The following is a 12,766-nucleotide window of genomic DNA, read 5'->3' on the forward strand; positions in this document are numbered from 1 at the left end:
TGTTTGAAAATTAAACTATTTTCTTAAAAAGTCATACATTTTGCTGTTGAATGATGAACTGAAATCTTTTCTGGATGAAAGTTCAACTTAAAAAAAAAGAAATTGGTAGTTCTTTTTATTAAAAATTGATCTGTTTTAGTACAAATTTCATTTTTCTTGGATAAAAATGCAACTATTTGGTAGACAATTCAACTATTTTGTTACAAATTTGTCCTTTTTGGTTAAAAAATGTGCTTTTTTTCGATTAAAAATTCAATTTTTTCGTACAAACATATTTTGTGTTCAAAAATTCATATTTTTATCTTGAAAAATCAACTGGAATCTCTTTGGATAAAAATGTAACTATTAAAATTTTAAAAATAATTCATCTTTTTTAAGAGGAATTTCATATTTTTCATGAAAATGCTACTACTTGGTAGGGAATTTAACAATTCTTAAAAAAAATAATTCTTTTTGAATAAAAATTCGTTTTTAAATTGAAAATTCAACTTTTTTTAAAATTTATGTTTTTGATTTAAAAATTCATCTGTTTTTTGGATAAAAAATCTTCTTCTTTGCTTGAGTATTGAACTATTTTGTTTGGAAGACTTCGTTTATTCACTTTGTTAAAAAATATTTTATTTTTAAAGATTTATATTTTTAGTTGACAACTCATATCTTTTTGGTTGAAAGTTTAGTTATTTTGTTAAAAAATAATCTTTTTCAATTGAAAATTCACATTTTTGGGTAAACGTTAAACTAAATTCTTAACCATTTATTTTTATTATTGAAGGCTTATGTCTGCTTGAAAATGTAACTATTTAGTGGAACCCCCCTTTTTTTATTTAAAATTAATTTTTTAACTGAAATTGTAACTTCCACCTTTTTGGTTGAAAATTCTCCTTTTTTGTTAAAAAAAAAATTTCTCGGCTTAAAATTTCATTTTTACTATGTAAAAAGGCCTCAATTTCGTGGATAATTAATTTTTTTGCCAAAGTCATATTTTTTGTTTAAAAATCCATTTTTTGTAGAGAAAATTCATCTTTTGGCTTGAAGGTTAAACAATTTAGATAAAGTTTTCTTTCTTTCTTTAGTGAACTATCTTTGCATATTGAAAATCCGTCCTTTTGATCTAAAAAATTTTTTAAATATAAATTTCATCTTTTTTTAATTAAATATAAACTATGACACTTTTTTGTTGAGAAATTATCTTTTCAGGCGGGAAATTCAACGATTATGATAAAAATTTAATTGTTTTGTTAAAAAATGACGTATTTTATTAAAAATTCATCTTTCATATTCTTCGTTAAAAGTATTATACGATAAAAATTCTGGAATTTGAATATTAACGATCGAGGAAAATGAAAAATGATTCAAGGAAAAATGGGGGAATTTTGAAAATGAAGTTCTTTGACACCCTATCTAATTTTACTAGCAATAACTAGCCAAACATTTCTAAAATATAAAAATTACGTACAATAATTAGGGGGGGGGGTCTTATAATCCGTTACGTAATTTAAGTAAGGTCCCTAAATTGCTATTCTTCTTTACGTTTTACTACCTGACGACAATTTATTTTCCACAAAAAGTCCTTAACGTTGTTAATGAAACATAATATTTGCCGTATAATCCAATAACTCAGCTCGTTGTCGTTACATACATATATATTTTTTACAACTGATATATGTTTGACTTCTGAGTTTCTTTATACTTTGTACTTTTAATCCAGTTTTTTAATACTTTCTTATATTTCTTATTAATTGTGTGTGTAAACTTTTTTATGTTTTCAGGTATTTACGTTCTTATGATTTAAATAGTTCAACTTTATGAAAAAAAAAACTACTGCATTATACTTTACATTTCTTCATAAAAGTATACTATACTCATCGTCGTCACACTTATCATTATTGTGCGTTTTAATTTATTTGCTTGAAAAGTTTGTGCCAAGAATACGAGGCTTCAAGCGATCTCTTTTTCCATTGTGCTTTAGACTGCATATGAAAAACACATACATCAAATATGCAGTCCTTGCAGATAAATTAAAGCTACCGTCCATTATTGTATCTACTTTACGACACTGCGTACATTCTATTTTTTTCGTGTGTTTGTGCTTGCATGTGTGAGGTATGCCGTAAGCTTTAAGTATTTTACGAATGACAATCTCGATGTTCTTTTTATTTATTTCTAATTTATCGCTTCCATTGGTAAGATGGAGGAATTATTTCTTCTCCATTAAGATTTTGTTTTCCCTGTGTTTTCCTAGCATGCAATCTTTAATCGCAATTTATTGTAGCAAGCGGTCGAGGAAAAGTACAAGTTGTGCGACGAACAACTCACAAAACTTCTGCAATGGATATCAGAAGTGGAAGAAAAATTGGCGAGCCAAGATGTCGTCAAGGAAGATATCGAAGAGCTCAGAAACCAGATCAATATAATGAAGGTAATTTTTTTTATTCTTCTCTAATAACTGATCCCCCCTCCCCCCAAGTAACGTAGCCTTTTAGGTAAAACCCGATTTTACGTTTATACTGTTTTTTTTTGGGTTTATAGCGAATCAAGTTGCCAATATGCCTATATTCTCTATGTGACCCTGTGGGGAATTATAAATTTCGGTAATAAATCAACAATTAAAATTAAAAAAGTGATTTTCCGAATAAGGTTTGAAATGTGCGTAATTGAATTTTATGTGACAGTTAATCCGGATATTCTTGAATTTCTAGACTAAGAAAGGTAAACTTTTAGCAACAATTGGAATAGTTAAACTTTTAATTAAACAAAATAATCTTAAATTATAAAGAAACGAATTTTCTACTAAATAGTTGATTTTTTAAAAACTAAATTCTTGAACTTTCAAGACAGTATAATGAATTTTTTTAAAAAAATAGTTTAATTATCAAATAAACAATATTGAATTTGAATAAAAACGTTAAATTTTATACCAAAAAGAGGAATTTCCAACAAAATAGAAAAACAAAACCCAAAAGTTGAATTTTCAACTAAACTAGATTTATTTTCAATAACAAAAATGAATTTTTAACAAAATAGTTCAATGTTAACTAAAAGTTAGATTCCTCTTTAAAAAAAAACAACATTTTCGACCACAAATGCACTAGGTAAATTTTCAATTACCAAAGTAATTTGTCAACAACAACAAAATTAATTTTCAACAAAAAAGTTCAATTTTCAAACAAAGAGATGCATTTTTAACTATATTTTTCAATTTTTAACCAAGAAATTGCATATTCAAGAAAGTAGTTAAACTTTAAAATCTAGTTATTAAATTTTTAACCCAAAAGATGCATGTTTAAACAATAAGATTAATTTTCTATCGAAAAATGTGAATTTTTAAAATAATTCAATAATTCTTAAACAAAAATTTGAATTTTCATCTGCAAAAGATGCATTCTTAAATAAAAAGATGAATTTATTACCAAAAAAGAAGAATTTTCAACAAAATTTAATAAGTCTGAACTAAAAAATTAAATTCCTAAATAAAAGAAGAATTTTTAAACAAAAACATTAATTTCCACCAAAAAGATCATTCTTTAACAAAATTCAAGAATTCTTTACCAAAAAGTTTAATTTCCAACTAAAAAATATGCATTTTTAAACAAAAGTATTAATTTATTACTAAAAAAGACCAATTTTTAATAAAATTCAAGAGTTCTCAACCAAACAGTTGAATTTTTAGGAAAGAAAGACATTCTTTTAATTAAAAAAGGGCTCTGAACTTTAAATCCTACTTCTTAAATCTTTTTTACCAAAAAGATGTTTTTTTCTAAACAAAAAGATTAAGTTTTTACCGAAAAAACAAACTTTAAAAAAAATTCAAAATTTCTTAACTAAAAGTTGAATTTGCACTAAAAAATATGAAGTTTTAAACACAAAAATTAATTTACAACTACAAAAAAAAAGATAAATTTCCAATTAAATTCAAGAATTCTTGACCGAAAAGTTGAATTTTTAAGAAAGAAATTTTTTTAATTTTTAAGAAGGAACTTAAACTTTAAAATCTAGTTGTTAAATTTTTAAACCAAAAAGATGAAATTTATACAAAAATATTAATTTTCCACTGAAAACAAAGAAATATTTAACAAAATTCCAAAATTCTTAACCAAAAAGTTGAATTTTCAACCAAAAAATATAAATTTTTGAACAAAAAGATTAATTTACTACCATAAAGTACGAATTTAATAAAAAAAATCAAGAATTCTGAACCACAAAATGTTAATTTTTTAACCAAAAACCCAGAATTTTTAAACTAAAATATTACTTTAGTATAAAAAAGACGAATTTTCTATAAAATTCAAGAAAAATTTTACAAAAAAGTTGAATTTTCTGACAAAAGAATAATTTACTACCAAAAAATATGAATTTTTAATCAAATTCAAGAGTTTTCAACAAAAAAGATGAATTTTTAGACAAAAACATTAATTTACTACAAAAAAAAATCTTAATAAAATTCAAGAATTTTCAAACAAAAAATTCATATTTTCACTAGAAAAGATGAAGTTTAAAAGAAAAAGATTAATTTTTTACCAAAAACATTCATCTTCTGGAAATGCACAAAAAACGGTTTTGGACTGCCCCCCCCCCCCCCCCCCCCCCCCCCCCCCGCTGAAGTGGTAGCCCTGTTTATGGAAGATCCCTAATCATATTCTTATTTGATCTTTAAATTGTTATTTATAGCAAGTCAAAGAAGATTTGGACTCCCACACTCGTTCCGTATCATCTTGTTTGGATCAAGTGAGGCAAGTTGTCCTGACTGGAAGTGATGTCCTCTCCAGTGATGAAATATCCACTTTGGAAAAGAACGGACGTTCCCTGAAAACTCGATTCGATAGAGCGTTCGATCGCACTGACAGACTTCTCAGACGTCTCACTTCTGCAAGAGATGAGCTCAACAAATTTAAGTACGTCTAACTTTCATAAAAAAAGGGCTAGTTCTTATATTTAATTATCTGAGTAGGCTGTCTACCCTACCTGGAATACTTGGAATGGTCAGGGCATTTTTTTCTAACTGGAAGAATCTGGAAATGTCAGGGAACTTTTAGAGAGCTTGCTTAATTTTTTTTTTAATTGCAATATAAAATTAAATAAAACTGATTTTTCATTTGTAAAAGTATCGTTTTATTATACTATATCGTGGAAAAAATTGTATTTTTTCTTTGAAATTAATTTTCAACTGAAAGTTAGTCTTCTATTTTTTCTTGAGAATTATAGTTTTTAGTCGAAAATTCTAGTATGTAGTGGTTACAAAATTCGTGTATTTTATTGAAATTTCCTCCTTTTTGGTAGAAAATTAATCTTCTTGGTTAAAAATTCATCTGTTTGCTTGAAAAGTTGTCTTTTTTAGTTAAAAATGTTGTCGTTTTTGCCCAAATTAATCTCTTTGCTTGAAAATTCATCACTTTAAAAAAATTTTAACTATTTATTGTTGTCATTCGACTTATTTGACTACTATTTTCAGTTTAGAATTCGTGTTTTTGTTGACCATTCGTCTTTTTGGTAGAAATTAATCTTCTTGGTTTAGAATTCATCTTTTTGGTTGAAAATTTACGTTTTTAGTTCAAAATTGAACTATTGGCTTGAAAATTTGTCTTCTTTAATTGTGAATTCAACTATTTCCTGAAAAATCTGTGTATATTGTTTACAAAATCGACTTTTTTGGTAAAAAGTTAATTTTCTTGTTTGAAAAATAAACTTATTTCTTGAAAATGTATTTTTTTGATTAAAAATTCAAGTATTTCAGTTAAATAATTATCATCGTAGTTGAAAATTAATCTTTTTAGTTGAAAATTCATCTATTCTAGTTAAATATCCATCATTTTCGTTTAAAATTCTTCACGCTAGATGGAAATTCCTTTGTTTTTTTGTAGAAAATTAATTTTTTTAACTGATAATTTTGCTTCCATTTTCGGCTGAAAACTTATATTTTTAGTACAAAATTGAACTATTTTGTAGAAAATTGATCTTTTTTAGATAAAAGTTGAACTATTAGGTTGAGAATTCACGTTTTTTTTAAACTTCGTCTTTTTTGTTAGAAGGTTAATCTTCTTCTTTGAAGATTCATCGCTTTCAGTTAAATGTTCATAATGTTTGGTAAAATTCTTCTTTTTGGTTGAAAATTTATTTGTTTTTTTTTATGGAAAATTTATGTTTTTGATTCAAAATTTAAGTATTTTATTTTCGATTAAAAACTTATCTTTTTTAGTACAAAATTATACTATTTGGTTCAAAATTGATCGTTTTGAGATGAAAATTGAACTATTTGGTTGACAGTTAATGTTTTTCTTGCAAATTCGTTCTTTTTGGTAGAAAATTAATCGTTTTGATTGAAAATTAAATTATTTCGTTGTAAATTCAACTATCGTATTGAAAATACCATATTTTTATTTCAAAAGTTAGGGTTTTGATGCGGTTTAAATTGAATTGAATACAAATATTCATCATTTTTTAGAAAATTCTTCGCTTTGGTTGGAAATATCTTTGTTTTTTTTGTGTACAAAATTAATCTTTTAACTAAAAATTTAAATTCCATTTTCGGCTCAAAATTTATCTTTTCTGGTACAAAATTCAACCATTTTGTTGAAAGTTGTTCTTTTTAGATAAAAATTGAACTATTTGGTTGAGAATTCACGTTTTTTTACGTTCGTTTTTTTAAATTGATCTTTCTGTTTGAAGATTCATCAATTCCAGTTAAATATTCATCACTTTTGTTGAAAATTTTTTTCTTTTTTTTGTAGAAAATTCAAATTTTTCTTCAAAACTTCATCCATCTAGTTGGAAATATAATATTTTTATTAAAAAATTTATGATTTTAATGCTGTTTAAATTGAATTTAAAAAAATGCTTCAGATACCTGAAAAAAACTTTGTAATTGTCTGGGAATTTTTTTCCATGTTTCGAGTGGACACTCAGTCTGAGTTTTTCGTACATCTCCCTACTTTTTTTCCAAGAATCAAGTTATCTTTTTAATTGAAAATTCATTTATCTTAGTTAAATATTCATCATTTTGTTTGAAAATTCTTCACATTGGTTGGATTTTTTTGTGGAATATTAATTTTTGAACTAAAAATTTAACTTCCATTATCGGCTGAAAACTTATCTTTCGTAGTACAAAATTCAACTATTTTGTTGAGAATTGTTCTTTTTCACATACAAGTTGAAATAATTGGCTGAAAATTCACGTTGTTTTTTTTTTTAGAAAATTAATCTTCTTGTTTGAAAATTCATCAATTCCAGTTAAATATTCATGACTTTTGTTGAAAATTGATTTTTGTAGTCGAAAATTAATCTTTTTGATTGATAACTCAATTATTTCGTGAAAAATTCATCTATCTTGTTGAAAATATAATATTTTTATTTAAAAAATGTAGATACCTGAAAAAAACCTGGAATTGTCAGGAAATTTGTATCCAGGGTTTGAGTAGACACCCTGTCTGAATTTTTCTAATAAATCTCCCTACCTTTTTTGCCAGGAATGAAGTTTCATCATTCTCAATCTGGCTTGACAAAGCCCGTCGCATTCTCGAAGACAAGGAGCGTTCCCTCTCGGATCTGAACAAACTGACCAGCAGCACAGACACTACTCGCGATTTCATCAGCGATGTGATTGCTCATCAAGCAGACCTTCGCTTCATCACCATGGCAGCTCAGAAGTTTGTCGATGAGAGCAAAGAGTATCTCCAGATTCTGAACGACTTTAGAACCAGTCTTCCTCAGCGTTTGCCACATAAGGAACCAATTTCCAGTCAGGATTCTCCAGTGCGCAGTGAAGTTTCAATTGTCACTGCTCAGTACAAAGACCTGCTTGCAAGAGCCAATACTCTCTCCGACAGATTATCAGGCGTTGGAGGCAGACAGCGAGATTACACCGACTCGCTTGAGAAGGCAAAAGCCTGGCTGAGAGATGTCGAGCCGAAAGTGCACAGAATTATATCTGAACCGATATCCGGCGAACCGAAACAAGTCGAGGATCAACTGAGCAAGGCCAAGGCTTTGAACAACGAATTCTTGGCTAATGAGCGTCTGGTCGAGAATGCTAAATCCAGTGTTGAAGGACTCTTGCGATCCTTGGAGGGACAACTGACTCCCACTGAAGCGAGACAATTAGAAGAACCCGTGAAGAATTTGGAAGACAAGTACCGACAGTTGAGCAACTCTTTGGCCGACAAGTGCCAGGAATTAGAAACTGCCCTGGTTAAGAGTCAGGGAGTTCAGGACGCTCTCGATGGCTTAGTAATCTGGCTGAACAATGCCGAGAGTCAATTCAAGAATCTCCAGCGACCAGCGAGTCTCCAGAAGGAACGTCTCGAGGAGCAACAGAGTGAACAGCGAGTTCTTCAAGCTGATTTGGACAGTCATCGCGCCAGCGTGGAAGCGATTACAAGCAGCGCTCAAGACCTTCTTCTGAATTCAAGCAACGCCCGAATTGCTAAACGCACCGAAGCCAAACTTAAGGACGTGCAGAGTCGATTTGAGAAGCTGATGGAGAAATCTCTTCGTAGAGGCGAATTCCTCGATGAAGTCGCTCAAGCTCTGCATGGCTTTCTGACCGAGAGTGGCAAATTCGACAGCTGGTATTCGCACATGATCGAGTTGCTTGAATCCCGAGATCTCAGTAAACTCGACATTTCCGAGCATGAGAGCAAAATGGCGCAGTTGGTCGACAAACGCGAAGATCAGCGTGGAAACTTTGAAGATCTGATCCGCAATGGGAAGAACTTGCTCGCAAAGAAGGAAATCACTGACGCAGCTGGAATCAGAGACAAGATCAAGGCTCTCGAGTCACAGTGGAAGGAGTTGAGTAATCTCTTGGACGAGAAGCAGAGATTGAGTAAATCGAGGGCTGAGAGACTTTCCGCTTATGAAAAATTGAGGGATCAGGTTATTGATTGGCTGAATCGTACTGAGAACCGGGTACAGAGACTCCATCCTGTTGCGGTTGATTTGGATATTTTGAAGAAGCAGATCGAGGATCTGAAACCGATTCAGAAGGAGTACAGAGATTATGGAAATACTGTGGACAAAGTTCACGACCTTGGAATTGCTTATGATAGTTTGTTGAAGGAAAGAGGAGAGAGTCCAACGAGACGTCGTGGAAGTTCTAGTCCCACGAAGCGACCGAGTATTACTACCCCACGTAAGTTTTTAAAAAAAAAATTTTATTTCCTAAAGTTTTAACAATGATTTGCTTTTCTCTCCCACTTTTAAGGTCATGAAATTTATTCACTTTTAGCACTCATATTCTCACGGACCCGCTTTCAATTCACTTTTAGCACTCAAGAGCATTAGTTCGGGGTGTCTATCCTAACTGGAAAGAGGGTGGCGACTTGACCGGGAAACGGAGAATTTTATTAACCGGGAAATGACTGGGAATCTTCTGAGACTGGGGAATGACAGAGAATTTATTTTTTAACTGGGAATTTTACAAATATTTAGAAGAAAAATCTGTTGCAAGTTCTATTTTAAAAGTTTTTTTTTTAATATTATAATTAGCTGAATTTTTATCTTTTTCAATTACGACATCCATTCAGTTTACAAAGCGTAATTCAAAAATCTTCTATATTAAAAATTTTCCATTTTAGATTTTGATTTTTAGTTTAGAGAATTTTATAATGCGGTCTTGAGGACTTAAACAATAAACAATGAAAAGCGTTTGAATTCGAAAATTTTCGATAAATAACATTTTTATTTTATCAACTGTAAAAATAAACCAATTATTTCAGAATTCAATCTTTAAGTATAACAACTGTTTAATATATTTGATAGTAATTTAGTGAAAATAATTTTGGATGAAAAGAATTATTTTTTAAACATTGTTTAAACCATTGTTTTGTTTGTTAAAATTATTATTATTAACTTTTTTTAAATAATAATTTCTGATAAGATCCGATAGAACACTCGTGGAACACTTTTGATAAGATCTGATCGGAATTATAGTGGGATAAATTTTCGGAAAGAAACTGAAGAATTTGGATGCAGATTTCGGGAAGATTTTAATAAAATCTGAAAAGAATATTTTTCCAATTGTTTCAGAATCTATCAGAAATTTCCTTTCAGAATCTTTCCGATTTTTTAGCAGGGATTGTCAGGGAATATTCTTCCAGAATTTGAGTAGACCCCTGTAGTTATTTTATTTAATTTTTTTTTATAGTACGCCGAATGTCACAAGATGGTCGTTCACCTTCCCCTACTAAGTCATATGCAGTTCAAAGTCCGGTCTCTCCAGGTGGCAGCAGCGGATTTAGCAGCCGACGATCCAGTCAGGACGGTTTCCACTTGGAAGAGTCATCCCTGGTGCAACAGCAGCTTTCAGAAATTAACAATCGGTATGGTTTATTGGGTGTGAGGTTGACCGACAGACAGACGGAGCTGGACAACATCCGGGAAGAACTGCGCAAACATCTTGATAATTTGAAGACGCTTTCGCAATTCCTGGACAAGGTAAGTTAGGGCGATACGAAAAAAAGCAAGTGTCAGGGAATTTTTTTATACCTGGAAAAACCAGGAAATGTCAGGGAGTTATTTTTAAAGCCAAGAAGATCGAGATCGTGCTTCATTTTTTTTATCGCAATATCAAATACAATAACAATGATGCTTCATTGGCAATAATAGCTTTATATTACTTTAATGAATGATTTACTTGAAAATTCCTTTTTTTTTGTATGAAATAAAGATTTTTAACTGAAAATGTAACTCTTCCATTTTCGGTTGAAAATGGATCGGTTTTCTTTGATAATTCAAGTATCTGTTTGGGAAATTAATGTATTTTGTTGAATATTCGTTTTTTTTGGTTAAAGTCCATTTTTTTTATTAAAAATTTAAATCTTCTTTAGTTGGAAAATTTTTGGTTGAAAAATGAGCTACTTTGTTGATAATTCGTTTTTTTTTAGCTGAAAATTAATTTTTTCTCTGAAAATTTAACTGTTCAAGATGCAGCTTATCTATTTTGAGAAAAAAAATTTATTCTTTTTTTTTGTTGTAAATTAATTTTTTATTGAAAATATAACTATTCAATACTTGGTTGGAAAATTATCTTTTTTAGTTGAAAATTTTGACTTTTTTGGTAGAAATAAAGTTTTTGGACTGAAAATAAATCTTTTTGTTGTAAATTTAATGATTCTAGTATTTTAGTGGGAAATTCATGTTTTTGGTTTCAAATTTAACTGCTCCTGTTAAAAATTCATAATTTTAGTTGAAAATTCTTTGCTTTGGTTTAAAATAATTTTTTTCATTGAATATATAACTATTCAATACTTGGTTAAAAAATTATCTTCTTAAGTTGAAAATGTTGACTTTTTTAGTAAAAATTAAGTTTCAGGCCAGCAAATTAATCTTTTTATTGTAAATTTAATGATACTAGTTAAAGACAAAACATTTTTGTTAAAAATTTATGTTTTTGGTTTAAAATTTAACTGTTCCAGTTTGAAAATTTATATTTCTAATTTAAAATTCATGTATTTTCTATAAAATTCGTCTTCTTTGGTAAAAATTTATCTCCCATTCCATTTTGAATTGAAAATGGAAAGGGAATATTCAAGTAATTTGTTGAGTAGTTTGCTGAAAATTCCTTTTTTCTTTAGCTGAATATTTTTTTCTTCATTGTAAATTTAATTGTTCCAGTTGCAACTTTATCTATTTTGTGAAAAAAATGTCTTTGTTCTTTTTTTTTTGTAGAAAAGTAATTTTTTATTGAAAATATAACTATTCAATACTTGGTTAGAAAATTATCTTTTTTAATTGAATATTTTGATTTTCTTGGCAGAAATTAAGTTTCCGGGCTGAAAATTATTCTTTTTATTGGAAATTTAATGATTCTAGTTAAAGATACATAAATTTAGTTGAAAGCTCATGTTTTTGGTTTAAAATTCAACTGTTTCAGTTAAAGATTCATCATTTTAGTTCAAAATTCGTCGCTTTGGTTGAAACATATTTTTTAAACTGAAAGTTAAACTATTCAATTGTGGTTTGACAATTTGTATTTTTAATTTAAAATTCATGTAGTTTCTATTAAATTCATCTTCTTTGGTAAAAATTAATCTTTTATTCCATTTTTGGTTGAAAATGGATCGGTTTTAATTGAAAATTCAAATATCTATTTGGAAATTCCTGTATTTTGTTAAAAATTCGTTCTTCTTGATTAAATTCCATTATTTTTTTGTTAAAGATTTAAATCTTGTTTGATTAAAAAATTATTGGTTGAAAAATGAGCTAGTTTGTTGAAAATTCGTTTTTTCTTTAGCTAGAAATTAATTTTCTACTGAAAATTTAATTATTCCAGTTGCAACTTTATGTTGTGAAAAATTTGTTTTTTCTTTGGTTTTTTTGTAGAAAAGTAATTTTTTACTGAAAATATAACTATTAAATCGTTGTTTGACAATTTACATTTTAAAGTTAAAATTCACGTATTTTCTACAAAACTCGTCTTCTTTGGTAAAGATAAATCTTCTATTCCATTTTTGATTGAAGCTTGATCATTTTTACTTTAAATTGAACTATTTGGTTCAAAGTTTGTCTTCTTGTATTGGGCAATGTAAATATTTCGTTGAAAATTCATGTAATTTGTTGACAAATTGTCTATTATAGATAATTAATTTTTTTGGTTAAAAATAAGGCAACCTTGGTTAAAATAGAACTCTTTTCTCAAAAATGTATCTTTTTGTTTAAAATTAATTTATTCCAGATGAAGATTAATTATTTCAGTTAAAAATTCATTATTTTGATTGATAATTTAACTTTTTGGTTGAAAATTGGTATTCTCTATTTCAAAATCGAACTTTGG

At 28.5% G+C, this 12,766-nt stretch overlaps 1 protein-coding gene across 20 annotated transcripts in view; it reads left to right on the plus strand.

Moving 5' to 3' along the window:
- Nucleotides 1-12,766, plus strand: part of LOC117177852 (dystonin) — a 454,633-nt gene that overhangs the window by 386,661 nt on the left and 55,206 nt on the right. For 19 of the 20 annotated variants that reach the window (XM_033368865.1, XM_033368868.1, XM_033368864.1 and 16 more), the window contains 4 exons: nt 2,273-2,419; nt 4,669-4,892; nt 7,461-9,124; nt 10,139-10,428. In XM_033368865.1, coding sequence (XP_033224756.1) covers nt 2,273-2,419; nt 4,669-4,892; nt 7,461-9,124; nt 10,139-10,428 — 2,325 coding nt within the window. The remainder of the gene's footprint in view (nt 1-2,272; nt 2,420-4,668; nt 4,893-7,460; nt 9,125-10,138; nt 10,429-12,766) is intronic. The other variant, XM_033368859.1, reaches the window with a different exon arrangement.

This window comes from Belonocnema kinseyi, chromosome 8 (assembly GCF_010883055.1).
Source record: "Belonocnema kinseyi isolate 2016_QV_RU_SX_M_011 chromosome 8, B_treatae_v1, whole genome shotgun sequence".
NCBI classification, from domain to species: domain Eukaryota; kingdom Metazoa; phylum Arthropoda; class Insecta; order Hymenoptera; family Cynipidae; genus Belonocnema; species Belonocnema kinseyi.